Source organism: Bufo gargarizans, chromosome 8 (genome assembly GCF_014858855.1).
Source record: "Bufo gargarizans isolate SCDJY-AF-19 chromosome 8, ASM1485885v1, whole genome shotgun sequence".
NCBI classification, from domain to species: domain Eukaryota; kingdom Metazoa; phylum Chordata; class Amphibia; order Anura; family Bufonidae; genus Bufo; species Bufo gargarizans.
Window position 1 is genome coordinate 145,101,529 of NC_058087.1, and position 23,194 is coordinate 145,124,722.

The 23,194-nt window shown below is 46.8% G+C and overlaps 1 protein-coding gene across 2 annotated transcripts in view; it reads right to left on the reverse strand.

The window, feature by feature from the left end:
- The window catches only part of RRN3 (RRN3 homolog, RNA polymerase I transcription factor), a 48,058-nt gene extending 27,283 nt beyond the window's left edge, over window positions 1-20,775 (reverse strand). The window contains exons 1-9 of one of the 2 annotated variants that reach the window (XM_044303911.1): window positions 20,690-20,775; window positions 16,579-16,704; window positions 16,228-16,284; window positions 15,234-15,323; window positions 14,212-14,341; window positions 6,539-6,598; window positions 6,288-6,351; window positions 4,925-4,994; window positions 4,050-4,148 (exon numbers count right to left, since the gene is read on the reverse strand). In XM_044303911.1, coding sequence (XP_044159846.1) covers window positions 4,050-4,148; window positions 4,925-4,994; window positions 6,288-6,351; window positions 6,539-6,598; window positions 14,212-14,341; window positions 15,234-15,323; window positions 16,228-16,284; window positions 16,579-16,674 — 666 coding nt within the window. In that variant the 5' untranslated portion in view covers window positions 16,675-16,704; window positions 20,690-20,775. The remainder of the gene's footprint in view (window positions 1-4,049; window positions 4,149-4,924; window positions 4,995-6,287; window positions 6,352-6,538; window positions 6,599-14,211; window positions 14,342-15,233; window positions 15,324-16,227; window positions 16,285-16,578; window positions 16,705-20,689) is intronic. The other variant, XM_044303912.1, reaches the window with a different exon arrangement.
- Window positions 20,776-23,194: the final 2,419 nt, after the last annotated feature.

Genomic DNA, 23,194 nt, shown 5'->3' on the forward strand with positions numbered 1-23,194 from the left:
TTGTTGAACCCGGACGCCATTAAGTCCACATCCGGACGGTCCCATCTGTGGCAGATTTCTTCGAACCCTTCTGGATGCAGAGACCACTCGCTTGGATCCACCGTGTTGTGGCTTAGAAAGTCCGCTGTCCAGTTGTCCATTCCTGGAATGCAAACTGCTGACAACACCGGAACGTGAGTCTCCGCCCACGTCAGAATTCACTTCACCTCCTGCATCACCATCCGGCTGCGGGTCCCGTCCTGATGGTCGATATAGGCCACGGCCGCGGCATTGCCCGTTTGAACCCGCACTGGGAGGCCCGCAAGGAGAGAGGTCCAATAGGAGAGAGAGAGCGGAAAAAATCGCCCTCAATTCCAGAAAGTTGATTGGAAGGCGAGACTCTGCCGCCGGCCAAATTCCTTGAACCGTGCGAGACTGGAAAACGCCCCCCCAACCCAGGATGCTGGCATCGGTGGCGGCGATCGCCCAGGAGAATGCGAGAAAGGAACTCCCCGACCTCAGGTTCTTTGGGAACAGCCACCAAGGGAGAACTGCCCGAACCCGCTGAAAGGTAAAGGATCTCCTGTTGCGCCAGGCGAGTGTGAAACTGGGCATATGGAAAGGCCTCGAAAGAGGCTACCATAAGACCCAGGACCTGCAAGTATTCCCGAATGGAGAGGCACGGGGAGCGCAGCAGATGCGACACTGCCCCCTGGACCTGGGAGGACTTGAAGGCTGGTAGAATACTTTGGCAGCCGAGGTGTCCAAAATCACCCTCCGGAAGGAGAGCCTCTGGGACGGGAAGAGGCAGGAGTTTGGGAAAGTTACCAGGCAGCCGAACCGTTCCAGGGTCTGAACAGTGATCCGGACGCTGTCCGTGGTCTGCGGTAGAGAGGGGGGCCTCTATCCGGATATCGTCCCGACAGGGCAGCAAAGGAATGCCCCTGGTACGAAGAAGCGCCATGAGCGGTCCAGGACCGTGGCAAGGACCCGCGGGGTGGTCGCCAACCCGAAGGAAGGGCGACAAACTGACAGTGTCGACCCATAATGGCGAAGCGCAGGAATCGATGGTGGGATTCCGCAATCGGGACATGTGATAGGCCTAGGAGCAGCAGGGCGGGCTGACTGGGCCCTCTAGTGCCGGGAAGGCTGGTGCAAAGGAAGGCCTCTTTGCGGGCGACCTGAGACCCCCGGCGGAGGAAGCAGGCGACGGCCTACCAGATGAGAAACGGCAAAAGGCATGCAGAGACGAACTCGTCCAGCTGATCCCCACAAGGCCTGGAAACCCCAAAGCGTCCCACACCTTCAATCAGATCTCTTCGCGCTGAGTGACAGAGATGGCCAACCTGCGGGCAAAGAGGGAAACAATGTCCCTAGAAGCTTCGCAAAGAATGTTAGAAGCCTGAGACATCTGGAGAACCAACTCCAGTGTGTTAGTAGCCGCATCTCGTACCGCCAGTTCCTGGTGGTGGTGTTGTAACCACACCGAGAGAGCACTGGCTACCCCTGCTGAGTGAAAGGTAGGTCACAGGGACGCGCTGCCAGCGAAAAAAGGACCTGGAAGAGAGTCTATGCGTCTGTCTACAGCATCCTGGAAAGAGGAACTGACTAAGACAGGAAGGGCCACATAATTGGCTAATCCGGCCACCGGAGGATCCACCTTAGGGGGAGGAGACACCTCTCCTCGCCGTCAGCAGGGAAAGGAAAGTATATTCATGCGCTGGGTGGTCGAGAACCTTATTAAGACCACCCCAGGCCCTGGACATGACCGCGGAAAAATCCCTCATGGACCGGGAACATGGTAGTCTCCGACTGCCTGGACGGAAAAAGGGGGAACTCCTGACCAGTGGAAGGAGGAGAATCCCCTTGGAGAATAAAGGTGTCTCGGACAGTCACCACTAAGTCAGCCACCCTGGTGGAGAGCTTAGGCGAGGGGTCCCGCTCCATGACCTAATCAGAGCCGGAAATTCTCCTTCAGACTTGCGCTCCCTAAGGGAGGGGAGAGTCGCCCGAACGCGCCTCTAGACGAGGGGGGGGGGGGGGGGAGCCAGAGCCATCCGAGGAGGGATGCTGCTGCTCACGCTCCCTGTTAGTATTCGGGCGTCTTCTGTGGAAAACCACTTAGAGAGGTGGTTAGCGTCACAGGATTTGAAAATGCCCTATAGTCCAAAAAGGACGTGGCTCGTCCGAGCCGGATAATTCTCCTTCGGAGTACTCTCCCTAGGGAGGGGGAAGAGCAGTCCGCAAGCGCCACCGGCGAGGTGAGGGGGGTGGAGAGACAGAGACATCCGAGGTGGGATGCTGCCGCTCACGCTGCCTCTTCGTAGTCAGTCACCCACTGTGGGGACCACTGAGAGAGATGGAGTCGTTAGCGCCACAGGATTAAAGGACATGGTTGCCTTGGTGACTAAGACCAATTTAGCGGCCGCGCTGGACATGGCAGATGCCCAAGCGGGGACCGCAGGCCCCCAGGGACGTGGAGGAGGGGTGGAGGAGGGGGGTAAGGCAGGGATGCAGGTAATACTTATCTGCTCCTGCAGAACTTCTCCCTCGACTCCAGGACCAGCAGGGATGCACCTCTTCAGGCGTCTGACTCCTTGTCCAGGAGTGCAGTGTTCTGGTGGAGGGTGGCAGCAGGAGACCCAGTAGCTGGTGGGATACCGGAGCTGCAGGTCGAGCCCGGATCCACTTGTCTTCTTTGGGGGGCAATGGAGGCAGCCAGGCAGCGTCCAAGGACGGCAGCGGGCATTCCACGGGGGACCAGGAAGGCGCCATGCCGACCTGTGTCCCCATCTAGAATAATATAAACAATTTTTGAAGGCTGAAAGGGGCTTTGAACTCAGAAAGCCTGGACATGGGGCAACAGCAGCAGTACCACTGAGCTACCGGCTTGCCTGGCACAAAACGGAGTAGAGTGATGAGGAGCTGCACGGCCATGAGCAAACAGAGTCTCCGGTGTAAGGAGAGTCAGAGCGGCATGCCGAGGCTCCGCCTCCCCTAACGCGTCATTATGGCGCGAAAAAAGCGCGCGAAAATAAGCGCGCGCACGAAAAATAAGCGCGCGCGCGAAAATTTGCGCGAGCGCGAAAATATGCGCGAAAATAAGCGCACCACGTGGAGGAGCGGCCTGCCGGCGGGCGCTGAGGGAGCGCAGCAGCCAAGGCCCGACGAGAGAAGCGCTGAAGCCCACAGTTTAAGGGGAAGAGATGCCAGTACTCCAGTGCCAAAATGAAGAAAGTGCCCCATCAGGATCCTTCTTCAAGCTCACCCAGGTAGCCACAGACAAATAGACACAGAGGGAGGGGGAGGGATTGTGCAACACTTATCTGCTCAGCATGCTCCCTCGATGTCCAGACCAGCAGGGATGCGCCTCTTCAGACTTCTGACTCCAATCCAGGAGAACAGTGCTCTGGAGGAGGGTAGGCAGCAGGCGTCCCAGCAGCTGGTGGGATGCCGGAGCTAACAGGTCGAGCCCGGATCCACTTATCTTCTTGGGGGGAAATGGAGGCAGCCAGGCAACGTCCCAAAGACGGCGGCGGGCACTCCACGGGGGACCAGGAAGGCGCCATGCCGACCTGTGTCCCCATCTAGAATAAAAATAACAAAAAGGAGTAGAATCAGAGAGTGTCAACCTCCTTCACCAGACACTAAGCAAAGACTGAGTTCCTCCTGGTGGAGTCTGGGGGTATAGCCCGAGGAGGAGGAGCTCTTTCATTTGCATAGTGTCCCTCCTACTAATACCTCTAAGCTATACCCATGGTCTGTGTCCCCCAATGGAAAAAAGCACGAGAAACAAACATTTTCGAATGAATGTATGCTCAGTTAAAGAGGTATTGTGGTTATAACCATTAGACCAAAGGGGATTCCACCGCTGGGACCTCCTTAGACCTGCAAATGGAGCGGATGGTCAAGCATACACTGTGCTGTTCCATCCATACCCTGTTGGAGACCCCTTTAAATGACAGCAGCCTGAGGATACATAGTTGGTCATGATGTTTGCTACTAGCAGAACAGAGAATGGAATAGGAGATGACAAAACACGTATTCAGAATCTTTTATACAATACTTACATCAATCTTAAGCAACTTTTCAATTATGAGTTCCAAGATTTCCAGTCTGATCACTGGAAAGTACACAGTGATCCGTAAAAGGTTATGAACATAGCATTCCTAAAGAAGGACAGATATAAGTCACTGAGGAAATCGTCAAATCGTACTAAGAGAACCAGAATTAGACACCAAGTACACAGTAACACTGGATATTACCGCTCTAGCAATATAAAATAGCTTATAATGATGCTGAAGAGGGACAAAAACGCAGCACTCTGATCTAACCTTTGGAGAACCTAGTCTTCCATTTTACTGTATGACTAATAAGGCATGTTTCACTCACATTGCCGACAGCCGGAAGCGGCCGGACAAAAAACGCTCGGCATATTTACCAGATCACTGCCGGACAGCATTCCGGTAGTGTCCGGCAAGCTGCTCCCGGCCGAAAACAGTCAGCCGGATCGGCAAATGCAAACCAAGCCTAAACTCCACAATGCATGTCTCTGAATGGAATCACTCCCTTCACAAGTTAGGCCCGCTTCACATACATCCAGCAATCAGGCTGTGTATGCCCTCCGCAGCCTTCATGCATTCTAAAACATTGCAGGCTGCTCGGTGCTGCTCAGTGAGAAATCTGTCAGACAGGCTCCCTTAATGGCTCATCTGTAGCCCCTCTATTTCCTCTCCTGAACGCTCATAAAGCTTTTGATTCCAGCTTATTTGATTCTGAATTATGACGACATGACATGTAAGAGAGCACTAAATCTATAGATGCTTCCTGTGTAACAATCCCCAATGTCTCTAGTGACTAGGAGGCTGTAGTACTGACTGATCCGAGCTCAAGTAATGAAATTAAGACAATTCAGATTAGTAAGGATTTACTATGGAAATCTCACCATGACTCTTGCCGATTTTTTGATATAGGGAAATCTTTCCACAAGAATTGGCATCAGGAAACGTGGAGCTCTATGTGGAATAGAACACACAAAAACAAAACTATTGAAGGATAGGTTTATCACATCGTAAAGAAACCATCAAGCAGAGAGGCCAAAATCAGAACACAGGCGCATATGTGAAATTTTGAAAACTTAAAGGGGTTTTCCCATATAGCTAGGATATGTCCCTATTGTCTGATAGGTGCGGGACCCACACCGACACTGAGAACAGAGCTGTGAAAGTGGTGGAGGGTGCACTGCGCATGCGCAGCCATCCTCTATTCATTTCTATGGGGCCGCTCCCATTCACTTCCATGGGGAGAGCGTTTGGTGGTGGCCGGACCCGGGGAAACCTGGGGTCCTCCAGCCACCACCTTCCCTGAGCCGTTCTCGATATAGGAGCAGGACGCGCACCTATTGGGAATACATCTTTAAGATGATGTATCCCTGCACTAGGGACGGCTGTTAAAGCTAGTATAGGCAGTATTAGGAAACGACCACCATGACTGTTCACCCAAACAGCTCCACCTCCATGATTCCAACAACCTCATCTGCCTACAGTGTGCACGGTGTTCAAAGAACATACTATCAAGCGTGCAGGTACTGATTATACATGTAAAGGCAGCACACGATAAAGCAGTGGTGGCGGTTTAGTAGCTTAAACCCTCCAGAAAGGTTCCCTTTTCCAAAGATGAGTCACTTTAAGTAGCAATTACAACCCAATGTAAATTATGATATATGCCAAAATACATAATTTGTTATAATGAGAGTGACAAATAGTCAGGAAAATCTGAGCCACAAATAAGTACCGGTCTATGAATACGGTCAGACTACTGTATGGGCTAATGGCACAGTCAGATATACAGCCAGGGTTGCTACATTTAAAGGGAACCTGTTACTAAGTTTGGGGCCATTTAATCCCCAGCAAGCTGTTATACAGCTGGGGTTTTACCAGTAAAGCAGGGGTACTGTCCTCCACTTCATCTTCACAATGCACATACCCCTGATGCCACTGTACTCACCTTGGGTAATATATACTTTTATTTATTTGTTAACTACATAATGCAGAAATGGACAGTTTTGACATGGGCATGTTCAGCAAACTAAATCCCAGCTGCTTTAGTGGCCCCCAAATCTACACACAGGTTCCCTTAAAAGGGACATTATGGTGTCCTCAAATATTACTCTTAGTATAATGAGCTCTCATGACCAGAACAGATTTATTTTGAATGACTTCAGAATTGTACTGCTTTGATTGAATAACCCTTACAAGTGACACTAGCACACTGGAGAAGGTTTACACACAGTAAAATACCGTACTCACGAAGGAACGTATTGCGCTATCATCTGCAATGTCCGGTGACAGGTGTTAAATCGAGCGACGATACCTGTGGAGAAAAATAAAAATATTTTAGTGGGTACGATCATCAAAAGAGTAATTCCAGGCCATGAAGGTTAGCTGCCTACTACTGATTTGTTAAATAAATAAAAATACATACATACAGGTCAATCCAAGCAAAGTAGACTACTCCTTACTAATAATCTACCCTACTGGCCAAATAATAAGCCACTCACCGTCATCTTCATCCTCAGAGTCTGAAATATGCACATCACCTTCACTTATAACAACACGAGCTGAAAACAATAAAACAATGCCATTTACAAAGAGGTTTGGATAAAAGCCATTAAACCATGAAAAGTCAATATTAATACCACATGCCAAATATTCGTCGCTAGTAAAAAAAAAAGTTTTAAGGGGGCAGGGGAACAGCTACTCAGGAAAAATCCATGGATAGGCTTCTTCATTATCAGAAGGATTAGTAGAGGGTTCCATGGTCTAGATTGGGACAGCTCTACCACCTAAAACCAGCAGCCTGGATTTCTGAAAGCCTGCAAGTTTCAGGGCCATCAATCAGGGCGGGCTGGAACCCCTCACTGACAAATCTCCCGCCGCAGCTCCCTTTTGGCTAAAATGCACACTGCAAGTGGATCTCCAGCTTTTCCTAGGCAGAGCAGCATGTTATCCAGGGGAAACCCAATCAAGTAACGTCCTGCTCCATCCCACAGCTACCAGTCACCTGAACAAAGGGCACATGCAAGTTCGCCCAATGAGGGTTATGATCAGAACTAGTGGAAGGGACCCCATTTCCAGGGATTACACATTTAGCTCAGCAACGCATAACTCGTTTCAAAGATTGGACCATATATTGGTCTCCAAGGCTGTTCTAATGCAAATCCGTAAAGCGTCCATAGAGAACATCACTATCTCGGACCATGCCCCCTGCTACATCACCGTATCCAAGGGAGACTGGTCGTGGAGACTCAACGAATCTCTCCTGAGTAACACGGGGGTTTGTTCAGAAGTAAAAAAGCATCTGAAAGAGTATTTTGAAATAAATGCAGGGAAAGGGGTAGAGGCTCCAGTGGTCTGGGAGGCCCATAAATCCTCCATTAGGGGAATCTTCATTGCCCTGGACTTAAAAGAAGGACACACAGAGAGAAGTAGACAGCATCCTCCAACAGATTGCAGCGGTGGAAAGAATTCAAAAGAGAACTAAATCCATCCCTCTTCAAGAAGAGCTAGTGGCCTTAAGAACTAAACTCAAAACATATCTAAACACTCAATCAGCAAAAAAAAATCCTTTACTTTAAGCATCTTATTTATGCACATGGCGATATATGGATATATGGGCCTACAAGCTAGGGCCAAATCTTACATACACAGAATTAAAACAGAAGCAGGTAATATGGTTTCATCTACAGAGGATATAGCCAAAGCTTTTCACCTCTTCTACTCAAAACTGTACAACCTCAAGGGTCCAAATAATAGGGATGAAGAGCAGCTGGTTAAAAAGGCAATTCATGAATTCCTGCTCTCGGTGAATCTCCCCACTATCACTGCCTCAATGGCGGCTGATATGGTATCTCCGGTTTCGGAAGAAGAGGTCAAAGATATTCTTTACAGTTTCTCCCCCAAAAAAGAGCCCAGGTCCAGATGGTTTTCCCCTACAATACTTCAAGATGTTCCAAGAGATCATCATACCCCGTCTGACAGAGGTCTGTAATGCCTACCCAGGCAAACCCAAGAAGCCTTCATTACCTTAAGCCCCAAAAGAAGGGAAAGACCCCTCTGATTGCGGAAGCTACAGGCCAATTTCTCTGTTAAACCAAGACTTGAAAATATAGGCTAAGTTTATAGCCAATAGGCTCAACGCTGTTATCCCCCCAATAGTAGGTCCTGAACGAGTTGGATTTGTACAGGGCAGGGAAGAGTAATACAACCCGACTGTTCCATGCCATTTACACAGCCCGCAAATCTAACACTTTGTTGTCTCTTCTCGGCATTGACGCCGAGAAGGCCTTCGACAGAATCAATTGGACATTTATGGAAGCAACCCTTCGCAAATTTTCCTTCCCACAACCACTGATTCATGCGATCTTTACTTTATACAAATCCCCTCACGCACGGCTTAATATTAACGGCACACTATCCCAGCCCTTTGAGATAACCAATGGAACAAGACAGGGGTGCCCCTTATCGCCAACTCGGTTTGTCCTCGTCATGGAAAAACTGCTTCAGGCGGTTAGAGTACAGAGCAATATTCAGGGACTTACTGTAGGTGACAGCTAAAATTCCTAGCCTTCGCAGATGACCTACTTTTTCTGATCTCGAAACCCGCATCTAGCCTCCCTGAGATTGAGAAACTGTTGCAGGAGTTCGGTTCTATATCCAACTATAAAGTAAATGCATCCAAGTCCGAGATCCTCAACATATCAATCCACCAACGGTTAATACCTTTACAGTTTAAACTACACTCCACTCTTAGCAGAGGTTAATAAGCTCCTGAAATCATATGACTCACGATGGATCTCTTAGCTAGGTAGAAGAAATTTAGTGAAAACATATATCATGCCTAATATTTCATATATCTTACAAATGGTCCTGATCCTCTTTTCCCCAGCTTTCTTTGCTTCCGTTCGCAGCCTTCTTATGAGGTTCTTATGGAAGGGCAAGAGATCACGTATGTCTTACTCCATGCTGATCAGAAGGAGGGAGATTGGAGGTTTGGGCTTCCCTGACGTGCTTTCCTACTATAAGGCAGTGCAATTAAACAGATGGCTGCAGTTGATGTTCTCAGTAGGAGAGTTTGACCCTTTTGCTATAGCCAACATTGAAAACGGTGGTGCTGATTTAGGTTACATGCCAAAACCTAAACCCAGATCGACTTCGGACATAAACCCAATGTTACAAGGCCCAGTGGAAGTCTGGAGACAAATGGGCAACGCCTTAGCCCCACAACCTTCCCCTCTTATGCCAATGTCCTCGTTGCCAGCTTTACTCTCTTCCCCAAGCTCAGCCAAGAAGGGTTTGTGGCGCAACCTGAACAGGTGGACAGTTCGGGACGCTTTCACTAGTAAGTTGATTCCTACCATAGAAGCGTTCAAGAGCTTTCTCCCAGCAAATATAACTGCAGTGACATTGTCTTTCTATTATACTCCCTTTAGATATATTTGCTGTAAATGTTTAGCCTTGGACTTAGTAGAGAGGGATCTCATTGAGCAAGTGATGGTTTCAAACCTTCCCAGATTGAGGAAGATCTCATACCCATATCGACATTTTGTGATAAACTCACATCATGTGAAACCAATCTTCCTGAGCTCCTGGGAAAAAGAACTTGGCCTTACTTTAACAGACTTAGAGACTCGTTGTGTTAGGCTTCAGGAAAGTCATTATAAACTCTTGAGCCGCTGGTATAAGACTCCCGAGGTCCTCTTTTCGCATAAAGGCATTAAATCTGATAGGTGCTGGAGATGTCAGAGGTCTAGGGGCTCTTATTTGCCCATCTGGTGGACGTGTGACATCATTGCATCATTTTGGAACAAAATGAAGCAGCCATTCAAGACCTACTCAAATTTCCATTTGTAATCACCCCTGCGATGGTGTTCCTGGCCAAACCAGGGGACTCCTACCGCCCTTCTAGATCAAACCTCATCACACATTTGCAGGCTGTAGCGAAGTCACTGATCCCGCTACACTGGCTACAAACTTCTCCCCCTTCACTGGAGGAATGGTGTGCGAAAGTCGATCATGTGTGCAATTTTGAAGAGCTTATCAGCTGGACCGAAGGGAAGCATAAGAACTACTTAAAAATTTGGAACAAGTGGAGATCCTGGAGGGGTATAACATGAAGGGAGCGTATCCCCACATAAACCTTCCCTTTGTCTTTAGTCTTTGTGTCTTTTGTCTAGTCTTGTCTGTTGTGTTTTCTGTGTAGTCTCTTCAAAGTGCATATTCAAATGTGGTATATACATGCTTTTTGATGCTTAATTGATGCCTGTCTTCCTATTGGATTTGACAAGCTTTCACCTGTAAATTGGAGAGTTTAAGAGGTCTTTATGTATGCTTTTGAGTAATTTTTGATGAAAAAATTAATAAAAGTGAATTTAAAATAACTAGCGGAAGGGAGCGACTGAGGTAATGTACTAGGCCCAAGCCTGAACTTAAAGGGGTTGTCTCATCGCTAAGCTATGCCCCTATTGTCTTATAGGCGTGGGTCCCACTGCCGGGAGCCGCACATACAGTACAGACCAAAAGTTTGGACACACCTACTCATTCAAAGAGTTTTCTTTATTTTCATGACTATGAAAATTGTAGATTCACACTGAAGGCATCAAAACTATGAATTAACACATGTGGAATTATGTACATAACAAAAAAAGTGTGAAACAACTGAAAATATGTCATATTCTAGGTTCTTCAAAGTAGCCACCTTTTGCTTTGATTACTGCTTTGCACACTCTTGGCATTCTCTTGATGAGCTTCAAGAGGTAGTCACCTGAAATGGTCTTCCAACAGTCTTGAAGGAGTTCCCAGAGATGCTTAGCACTTGTTGGCCCTTTTGCCTTCACTCTGCGGTCCAGCTCACCCCAAACCATCTCGATTGGGTTTAGGTCTGGTGACTGTGGAGGCCAGGTCATCTGGCGCAGCACCCCATCACTCTCCTTCATGGTCAAATAGCCCTTACACAGCCTGGAGGTGTGTTTGGGGTCATTGTCCTGTTGAAAAATAAATGATGGTCCAACTAAACGCAAACCGGATGGAATAGCATGCTGCTGCAAGATGCTGTGGTAGCCATGCTGGTTCAGTATGCCTTCAATTTTGAATAACTCCCCAACAGTGTCACCAGCAAAGCACCCCCACACCATCACACCTCCTCCTCCATGCTTCACGGTGGGAACCAGGCATGTAGAGTCCATCCGTTCACCTTTTCTGCGTCGCACAAAGACACGGTGGTTGGAACCAAAGATCTCAAATTTGGACTCATCAGACCAAAGCACAGATTTCCACTGGTCTAATGTCCATTCCTTGTGTTCTTTAGCCCAAACAAGTCTCTTCTGCTTGTTGCCTGTCCTTATCAGTGGTTTCCTAGCAGATATTCTACCATGAAGGCCTGATTCACACAGTCTCCTCTTAACAGTTGTTCTAGAGATGTGTCTGCTGCTAGAACTCTGTGTGGCATTGACCTGGTCTCTAATCTGAGCTGCTGTTAACCTGCGATTTCTGCGGCTGGTGACTCGGATGAACTTATCCTCCGCAGCAGAGGTGACTCTTGGTCTTCCTTTCCTGGGGCGGTCTGCATGTGAGCCACTTTCTTTGTAGCGCTTGATGGTTTTTGTGACTGCACTTGGGGACACTTTCAAAGTTTTCCCAATTTTTCGGACTGACTGACCTTCATTTCTTAAAGTAATGATGGCCACTTGTTTTCCTTTACTTAGAATTTGTATTATGGCAAGAAAAAAGCAGCTAACAGTCTATTCAGTAGGACTATCAGCTGTGTATCCACCTGACTTCTCCACAACGCAACTGATGGTCCCAACCCCATTTATAAGGCAAGAAATTCCACTTATTAAACCTGACAGGGCACAGCTGTGAAGTGAAAACCATTTCAGGTGACTACCTCTTGAAGCTCATCAAGAGAATGCCAAGAGTGTGCAAAGCAGTAATCAAAGCAAAAGGTGACTACTTTGAAGAACCTAGACTATGACATATTTTCAGTTGTTTCAGACTTTTTTGTTATGTATATAATTCCACATGTGTTAATTCATAGTTTTGATGCCTTCAGTGTGAATCTACAATTTTCATAGTCATGAAAATAAAGAAAACTCTTTGAATGAGAAGGTGTGTCCAAACTTTTGGTCTGTACTGTATATCCGGAACGGAGCCCCTAAAGGTGGTGGCTGGAGGACTCCGTTCCGGCACACCACCAAGCCGGCTCCCCATAGAAGTGAATGGGAGCGCACCGCGCATGACAGGCTGCCGCTCCCATTCACTTCTATGGGTTTCAAAGGAAATAGCCGAGCCAGTGCTCGGCTATTTTCGCCGGCCCCGTAGAAAATGAATGGAGAGCGCTGCGCATGCACCTTCCTTCACTTTCGGGGCTCGGTTCTCTATATAGGTGCGGGTCCCAGCGGTGGGACCCACACCTATAAGACAATGGGGGCATATCCTAGCAATATGCCCCCATTGTCTATGATGAGACAACCCCTTTAACGCAACTCATGAATGGATGTCTGCCAGTCCTCAATACCTACAACTTCAACACCTAACTTGGTGCCTGTCTGACAGCACCTCCTCTCTCAATTTAGAAGATATCCCCGGCCTCGGAAGTTAAGCTGTTGACCTGGTGGACTTGCTGAATTGTATAGACCCTACAAAGCCTCGGAAGCTGTTTCATGCCAACCAATACAAACATACAACAGAGAAGGAATCCATCTTTTGACTACACCAAATAAGGTCGTCGTGGTACAAAAATTTAGACCGTGGACTTTTGGACTGTTATATTTTGCAGGAAAACTGCTGCTTCAGCCATGAAACCGAGTGCCCATTAAACTTTTGTGGGTATAACAGCTCTTTTGGCGAAACCAAATAGCTGGACAACACCGTACAATAAATCAGAAAACCCACGAAGAACATAACCTGAAGCAGGTCTTGGCTGCCTCAATGTCGCTCCATGTGGCCTCACCTTAAGGGTCCATTCACACGTCCACAAATGGGTCTGCATCCGTTCCGCAATATCGTGAACGGGTGCGGACCTATTCATTCTAAAATGGGGCAGAACGGGATGCGGAGAGCACACTATGTGCTCTCCGCATTACCGGAGCGCGGCCCGAGCTTCCGGGCTGCGGCCCCGCAAAAAAATAGAACATGTCCTATTCTTGTCAGCAATTGCGGACAAGAATAGGCAGTTCTACGGATGTGTGCATGGACCCTAAGTGGTACTATTATATGATGTACAGTATGGAGTTAATGTGTGACGTACATGATGAGGTTACTTGCTATTAATTTAAGGCACGTGGCGGTCCAAACTGATAAAACCATGTGCCTCACATTAATAGTCAGTGACCTCATCAAGTACCTCCTCACATACTGGGCAGCGTGGGGTTAATACATGGGTACACAATGAGGTTACTTACTAACGCCATGTGCCTCACATTAATAGTAACTAACCCTATCATGAACCTCACGCATTAACCTCACGTTGCCCATTATGTGAAGAGGTACTTGATGGGGTCACTTCTTATTAATGTATGGCACATGAAGGTACTAAAGTAATAACACCAGGTGCCTCACAATCATGAGTGACCTCCACCATTTATCTCACATGATGGAAATATTGGGGTTAATGTTCCTCTGTGCTGCTGGCTGCTAAACATTCATGTCTTTGTGGCTGCCTTCCTTTCAGACTGGTTAAAGCCAATACCTGATTCAGTAGTAGCGCAACGATGCCGACCGACTGTCGCGAGCATAAGGCAGTGCACCTCACCAGAACGAAGCGGAACCCTCTGCTCCCATATCGCAGCGTTCTCCTCAATCCCTTCTTGACACTACGTCCGTCTGCTGTTTCTTTGTTTACTTCTGTTACTCCCCAAAAAATAAAGACTTTTTTTCTTGTACACGACAGACCCGGATGCTCTGGGCTATCATATTAACCCTTTGCGAATGTGGGGAGGGTGTTCCATCCCTCTGTCCAACCGCCTATTACCCACAGTCATAATTGACTGCTGCATTTAAGGGGTTGAATGGCCTCAACCTGAGTTATAGCGAATCCTGGCGGTCAGGATTGACGGCCTGTCTCCACAGCGAGAGGATGGCCATAGATCTTGCACTCTAGCGTTCACTATGACGTGATTCTGTAGCAACTACACCCGTGTTCATCGTTTTACATTAACACACAAATAAGCTTTACCTGGTACAAAGTTGGAGACAATCATGTTCAGGCAAGGCCGCAAGTAGACCGTCTGGGCCGACACAAGATTGCCCAAAAAGGCCAAGTATTCTTCTACAACTTCTTTGCTTCTGTTCAGCCACGGAAGTTTCTAAAGAAAACATATAAGAGCCAAGCTGGAACCATTTCTGAAGCGTTTGTGTGGACTTCTGTAAAAGTATATTTTTCAGTGCCGCCTTACAGAAGTCAAGCATCGTTATATGGAGGTTTGAATCAACTGTTGCTTCATAGCCTTTTTACGCACTTCAGGATTATTATTTTTTTATATATAGTTTTACTACATGAAGGACAGGGCACGGCAGACTGCACTGCATTTTACCCGATGCTCTGGTTCGGGGAAGACATATCACAAGACTTGGAAGTCTGACTACCTGAGTCGGACAGCATCTGTCATGTGGACTGTAAGTCGGTCCCTCAATGCAGGTCTAGAAGACTCACGTTCAGACTCTCATAGACTTGCATAGAAACGCAGCAGACGCCATGGGCAAGCCGGCAAGCTCAGTGTATTACCGTAACCTTCATGTAGATTAAAAACAGGGGCAACCATAAAGGAAAAAAATCCAAGCCAAAGCGAAGTCAGCGCACTGCCACTTCCTTCATTTTTATGGGAGCCCCGGAAAGCTATCTCTGGTGCTCCTAAAGGAATAAACGGAGCGGCAGAGCGCATTTCCAACCAGCCGGTTCGTTCATTTCAGGGGGCTCCACGGGGTATAGGCCCACCACCGCCATTCTCTAACCGGAATTCACTTTAAGTGACTGGAGAGAGATGCGCATGTGTGGCCTCTTTCCGTTTCCGGCCCGCCATGACGGGGCATCCCACTTGAGGTATGGGCGGGTCCCAGAGGTGGAACCCACATCTTTCGGACATTTGCGGCATATCCCGTGACAAAGGAAGAATAGGTAATGGTTAAAGACAAAGTTACAGTGGAAATAAGTTGGACCTTAACCTGCATGGTCTCATACCCGCCACCGCAGGAACTCACCAGCACGATGTTGACTAGCTGTTCATAATCAATGGTCAGGTAAGTCACCGAAATCCGAAACTCGCGCAACCAGTTTATAATCTGTCCGTCCTGTAATGACCAAATACAAAAGCTAATCAGCATTTTGGAAAACGTAGTGTCAGTCTATGGAGGCGAGTGGCCAAACAGGAATTAGGGATGGCGATGACAGCCCCCTCTCTATAAATACTCCGGCAGGGAGTATCGCGTCCCCTTTCGCCCCCATCGTCTGACATTCAAAAATTAGCAAAAGAAAAGAGGTATAGCAGGTACCTCCTTATGTTTAAAGGGAGTGTCACCTATATATTTTTCTGCCAATTAAAACCAAATAGTGATATTCTTCTCTTCTAATCTACTTCAATTCTCTGACTTTTTCTGACATTTTAATTCTATTCAATTTGCTGCACATGATTATGGGGGCGGCCATCTTGCCTGAGCTTTGTTAACAGCATTTAGAGGTATGCTTTACAGCAGATCACGATAGACTGGAGGAGCTTTCTAGACTTGCTTTGTGACCTGTACAGAGGTCATTGTGCAGAGAGGGAGGAAGTAAACTGTGAGAATCACCTACTATTAATGGTGAATGTATACAAACGTGATATCCCTCACTGTAATCTTATCTGTGAGATGACTGCTGAGAAGTGAACTCCACAGAACCAAAGTGTTGGCATATTATTAATTTTTGTGGCCAGTGCAAAAAGTGGAGGATTTAAGGATTTTTTTTCAATATAGTGACATGGAAAATGTTAGAAGTTTTTATTTTTTATTTTAACATAAAAACGAAATCTAAACTTTGCATCATTTTCTGATCACACGTTGCGTTTAATGGATAAAGATTCAGAAGAAACTATTAGGGGACTTAAAAATGGTTGCAACTATCTGGCCAATGGTCATCTGTAACCAAATGTGTCCTTCAAAGACATCTGACTGATATGAGCTAGTAACAGATTCATGGAGATTTAGGAGTAAATGGTACCTTTATATCTGGATCAGACAACTGGTGCTTTAAAAGTTCTAAATCATCCTTGTGGCCCTAAAGGGAAAAAAAGTGGTAGAATGGTAAATCACCGAAATGTAAACATTTCTGTAAAGATGGCGGCAGTAATGACCACAAGCAGATTGTGACAGGAGGGTGGAGATCTAGGCGTGTCCACTGCTCCCCCGCAGCTAGTAGTGCCCGTGGGGCTCCCTCACTGCCAGGACTTTTGGGGTCTCCGGCCACCAGGCCCTCATGAGAACACTTTTATGGGATTTCTAACTGGATAACATATTTAGTCACCAATTGAAAACCCCCTTTTCATTTTCTAGAAGATTATCCTGGTAGTACCTGGGAATACTTTGACAGGACTTCGGTCACATTCCCACCAAACCTGACCGATTTCGTTGGTGGGGAGTTCAGGAACTCGTTACTTTCGTGCATCATGGTGTCTCTTATGAAGACTGATAGGACCTGCTGTGGACGAAAAATAGGACTGTAATAACATTATTTGAACTTTACTAAGTCCAATATGTAGGTGCAAGGTAGTCCCCCATGCATCTGATGTGCTATATACCGCCATGGGGAGCAGTACTGTACATGATACTGAGGTGTGTAGGGTTCAGTATTATGGTGGATCATGCGGCAGTATTAATCTGTTACTTTCCAAGCCACTATACAATTTATCAATTATAGCCACGTTTAAAGGGGTTGTGACATGACAAAATACTTACACCTGAACCGCAGGATGGGGGTCCCACTGTTGGAACAGCGTTCACACACATAACCATCCAATTCTACGGGACTGACAGACGTAGGCTACTTTCACACTTGCGGCAGAGGATTCCGGCAGGCAGGTCCGTCGCTGGAACTGCCTGCCGGATCCGGTAATATGGACGCAACTGATCCGTATGACAAATGCATTGAAATGCCGGATCCGTCTCTCCGATGTCATCCGGAAAAAAGAATCTGGCATTTATTTTTTTTTACATTTTTTTCAGTCTGAACATGTGCAGACCACAATGCCGGAACACTCGGGGCATTAATGCATTTCAATGGGAAAAAAATGCCGGATCCGGCATTTGCTCCGGAATTTGACGGAGATAAAACTGCAGCATGCTGCGGTATTGTCTCCGTCCTGAAAAGTCAAAAAGACTGAACTGAAGACATCCTGATGCATCCTGAACGGATCGCTCTCCATTCAGAATGCATGGGGATAAAACTGATCAGTTCTTTTCCGGTATAGAGCCCCTAGGACGGAACTCAGTGGCGGAAAAGAATAACGCTAGTGTGAAAGTACCCTCAGAGTGCTCGGCTATCTCCAACAGTCCCACAGAATTGAAAAGAGCGGCAGCGGGGTTGTCCAGGATTACAGAAACATGACTGCTTCTTTTCTGAAACAGTGCCACCCTTGTTCATGGTTCATGTCTGGTACTACAACTCACCTTAACTGAAGTAAACTACCTAAGGTGCTCCACGTAAGGCAAGTCACTGCTGCAGTCGTAGGGCCATCAGCAATAGGGGGACGTAATAAGGGGGTACATGCAGGTTTCTTATGTTGTGCTATAAACAGCTACTAGAATCGTTTGAGGTTTTTTTAAAATAGCTTTAAGGGGTCCTCTGGGAGTTGAATATTGATGATCTATCCTCAGTATTAATATCTGATCAGTGGGGGGTCTGACTCCCAGCACGCCCGCTCCCCAATTTACTGTTTAAAGGGGTATTCTGGTTAGATTAAGTTGAACCCTATCTACAGGGTAGGAGAAAATGATTACAGTACCAGCGGTACGACCCCCACCGATCACATGACCAGGGGCGCTGTACTCGGCTATCTCCAGAACTCACACAGAAATGAATGGAGCGGCTGAGCACATGTGCGACCGGCTGCTTTGTTCATTTCAGAGGGAGTACAGGCCCCCCGTTCTTCTGATCGGTGGGGGTCTCAGCGGAAGGATCCTCACTGACCTAACTGTTATCCCCTATCCTGTGGATAACTGATGCGAGAAGCTGGACCCCACTAATCAAATATTGATGACCTATCCTGAGGATAAGTCAAGGATATTTTACTTCCAGAAAACCTCTTTAAGGCTACATGCACACGACCGTCTTTATTTTTTGTGGTCCGCATATTGTGGATCCGCAAAACACGGATGGCGTCCGTGTGCGTTCCGCAATTTGCAGAACGGCACGGACAGCCATTGATATAACTGCCTGTTCTTGTCCACAAAACGGACAAGAATAGGACAGGTTATATTTTTTGGGCAGGGCCACGGAACGGAGCAACGGATGTGGACAGCACACAGAGTGCTGTCCCCATCTTTTGCGGCCCCATTGAATTGCCGAGACCCCCACCGATCCCTAAAATGAGGAGAGAGATGTGCTATCATAGTGCGCTCTCTCTTGGCTGCAGGAGGTGGACTCCATAGAAAGTCTATGAGGCGGCAGCGAGAAGAGAGAGCACGATACGTGGCCATTAGTGAAGGTCTCAGCCCATGGATCAAAATCTCTTATGAGCCGCTATGACTTAGGCCTCATGCACACGACCGTTGTTTTGTCCCGTGTCCGTTGTTCCGTTTTCCGTGATTTTCTGCGGACCCATTGACTTTCAATGGGTCTGTGGAAAATTCGGAAAATGCACTGTTTGTCACCCGTGTCCGTGATCCGTGTTTCCAGTCCGTGAAAAAAATATGGACCTGTCCTATTTTCTTTCACGGACAAAGGTTCGCGGACCCATTCAAGTCAATGGGTCCGTGAAAAAACACGGAGGCACACAAGATTGTCCTCCGCGTCCGTGATCCGTGTCCGTTTTTTTTTCTATCATTTGCATGGCAAACTTGACTTTTTTTTCTATTCCCTTCATGTCTGGTGATCCTCCAAAAATCAAGGAAGACACACGGAAACAAAAACGGATCACGGAACAACGGAACCCCGTTTTGCGCACTGTGAAAAAATACTGTTGTGTGCACGAGGCCTTATCGAAAGTCTCTTGAAAGCTCAGTGACCCTTTAGGGAACAACCGCACCGTTGAGTCCCACGCGGCCAGGCAGTTTAATCAGTCTGTGTTGTTTATGGCAGCGACACTGGACCCTTTTTTTGGGGTGAACACCAGATCTGTGAAGTGAAGAATACTGGCCTGTTTACCACTCCTTCTCTACCCAACCATGGCTGTTCCGCTGGACTCCCAGGATGTCACCTCCCATTTTGACGCTGCTGCAGCCAATGACCGACTGCAGCAGTGACCTACTCTCTTTGCATCATGTGACCATCTGATATGCCGCAAGGGAAGCAAGTCACTGCTGTGGGCAGCGATTGGCTGCAGAGGCATCAAAACGAAAGTTGACATTCTGGGAGGCCAGCGGAACAGTTGAGGCCGGGAAGAGGAGGAGCGGGAACCAGGTAAGTAGTCTTTCTGTTGCAGGTCTGCCCAAGGGGTGGGGTGGGGTGGGGTTGCCAATCCCCCCTTCAAAGTTCCTCTGAAACACAAGTGACAATTATTGAAGTGTCAATTGTGCAAGGGGAGGGGGCCGCTCAAATCACATCCACCCCCAACCCCTATGCTAAAGCCCTGGTCTACACCAGTCACGTGACCACTCTAGGACGGGACACTGCTCTCCTCCAGTCACACTCCAAGCATCTTCTGCAGGGTGACAGTCGCCCTTTGCTGGCGCTAAAGATGAAATCAAAACTACTTCTGCCAACACATACATGGCGCGTACAGCACCTTCCTATGGACGTCCTCCACTACGTGGCTACTTGTGCAGGACTCCGAAATTTCTATTAGTCCCCAATGAAAAGCACCGCAGGGCGATTTATACTGACTGCTGATAGGTGAAGTACAGACAGGTACCCACACAACTGCACCACGGCAAGGGCTCATGCACACGACCGTATGTATTGTGCGGTCCGCAAAAAATACGGATGACATCCGTGTGCAGTCCGTATTTTGTCTAATGGAACGTCCGGCCCCTAATAGAACAGTCCTATCATTGTCTGTAATGCTGACAATAATGGGACATGTTCTATTTTTGGGGGGAGCAGACAAACAGAAACGGAACTCTCACTGAGTAACTTCAGGTTTTTTCTGCGGACCCACTGAAATGAACGGTTCCATCGCTTAAAGGGGTGCTCCACTTCAAACATTTATAACCTTACAACGGGCGATACCATATATATCTGATCCGTGGGGGCCCACGGTCACTCCGCAGTCCCAGTATTGCCCATAGACCTCAATGGAGAGCAACCGTCCAGGCTCTGCTACATATATTCCGGACATTGGGTACAGGAGCCTCAGTTCTGGACATGAACAGATATTTATGGCTTATCCCATAACTTTCTGATGGACTGAGAGGAGTGCTGCAATCACTGATTAACCCCTTTCTCACCCCGGCAATAAATAATCATGTGACCCTCCCCCTCCTTAAATATCATGTGTTATTAGGAAGACGGCACCTCTCGTACCTACCTGTAAGTGACTGGAACACCCGGGGATCGCCCTGGTACAGCTCAACGTGCTTCACTTTCCACACGGAGGGAGAACCGCCAACCCGGAAGTGCATCACGCCAGACAGGAAGTGGGGCGCCGCTCTCGGCAGGGCGAGGCGGCCATGTTGGGTGTACCGCTCCAGCGTTCAGATATGGGAGAAATCGTAAATTGTGCTCAGTTTCTACAATATGAGAAGGGTCCTGACCGGAATTCAGTAGAGTTTTTTAGATTCACACCCAGTTTGGATTATTTGGTCAATTATTATACCTGTACGTGTAACTGCTTGAACAGCAATTCCATAATAAAAAGTTATAATAATATTATAATCTTTAAGCAGTGAGGCTACAGGGAATTTACCTCAGAACATAGGTTTTTACTAGAATGCCACATGAGTATGGTGTTTGTCACACTAGGTGAGGCGTGGAGTGATGGTGGTCTCCATACATCGCTGCGGAATGTGTTGGCGCTATATAAATAACAACAAATTGCTGTTTTGGCACCGTTTTAATTTCTTGTTTTTTACAGTGTTCATCAGACAGGTTAGATCATGTGCTATTTTTTTAGAGCAGGTTGTTACGGAGGCGACAGTACCAAATATGACAATTTTTTTGTTTGTTTCAGTTTTACATAATACAGCATTTTTGAAAAAAATATTTTTTTAAGTGTCTCCATATTCTAAAAGTCATATTTTTTGTATTTTTTGGAGTATTGTCTTAGGTAGGGTCTCATTTTTTGCAGGATAAGATGGCGGTTTGATTGGTATGATTTTGGGGTGCGTATGACTTTTTATAATGTAAGGTGACAAAAAATGTATTTTTTACACAGTTTTTATTTTTTACGGTGTTAACCTTGGGGGTTAGTTCATGTGATATTTTTATAGAGCAGGTCGTTACAGATGTGGCAATACCTAATATGTATACTTAATTTATTTATTTAAGTTTTACACAATAAAAGCATTTTTGAAACAAATAAAATCATGTTTTATTATCCATATTCTGAGAGCCATATTTTTTTATTTTTTGCCCGACTGTTTTATGTAGGGATAAGGTGATGGTTTGATTGGTACTATTTTGGGGGCCATACGCCTTTCTGATCGCTTGGTGTAGCACTTTTTGTGATGTAAGGTGACAAAAAAATGATTGTATTAGCACAATTTTTATTTTATTTTTTCTACGGTGTTCAGGTGAAGGAGTGGATCATGTGATATTTTTATAGAGCCGGTCATTACGGACACGGCAATACCCAACAGAACTGCCTGCCGGAATCCTCTGCCACAAGTGTGAAAGTACCCTAATACTTCTTTTCAATGCCATATAGTCTGACCCCTATAACTTTTTGTAGTTAAGTGTATGGAGCTGTGTTAGAGTTTTTTTTGTGGGGAGATGTGTACTTTTCAGTGATGCTATTTTGAAGTGTGTGTGTGTGACTTTTCATTCAATATTTTAGGGTGAGGTAAAGTGACAAAAATGGCCCTTTGTCATGCCATTCAAAGTATGCAAGAAATATTGTTATATTTTAATAATATGGGTGTTTTAGGATGTGAAAATGAATATGATGTTTATTTTTTATTGTTCATTGATTTTGGGGAAAAAGGGGTGATTGGAACTTTTATAATATTTTGAATTGTTTATTATATTAAGTCACCCTAGACTATAACCAGCACTCATTGGATTGCCAATTGTATTCTGTTCTGGGTATATATCCATCACAGAACATAACATTCACTGTATTCCAATACAGTGCTGCCACCTGCAGGCTTGTATTGGAATATACCAGTGATGGGTATCAGAGCCTGCTTGAGGCTCCGAGCCATCACTGGTTTATGACAGCTTCCCCGATCTCAGCCAGGGAACGCTGTTATGGCATCTAATCATATAATACCAAACTAGAGGAATGCAAAAAAAAAAAAAAAGAGCACTCCAACTCGGCAGATGATAAAACGTGAGGGTTTTTAATCACCCATATATGGGTAAGACATTCTGGTTTAGAAAGAATAGGACACCACAAAATGCAGTGCATTCTGCAGGCAGCAGGTTATAGAGCAGGAGAAGCTGAGCAGATAGATATATAATTTTATGGGAAAAGATTCAGTAAAACCTGTAATTTGTAAGTGACGGGAGGCGGATCTTGCGCCCAGCTGAAGAAGCAGAAGAATGTACATTCTGGGCCAGCTGCAGTGGCGCAGTACAGAAAGCCTGGAGGCAAATCAGGGAACGAATTCGAGTAGTAAATCATTTCTGTGACTGTAGGTGTGGACTCTGCGGGGTGCGTTGTGTGTGTGGACTCTGCGCGTCTCTCACCGCTGTCGTTCACGTGGGTAGATGCTGGCAGTGCTGGGCTCCTACTGTGCGGAGGGCTCACAATTCCCCATTTTGCGCGAGTGCTGTGTCTGGGTGCGTGCGGTGTGCTGGTCCTTGTGACCGGACTGTACAGAGGAAGGAAGGGCTGACTCTTAATGGCGGGCAGTGTGGTTTCAGGAGGGCT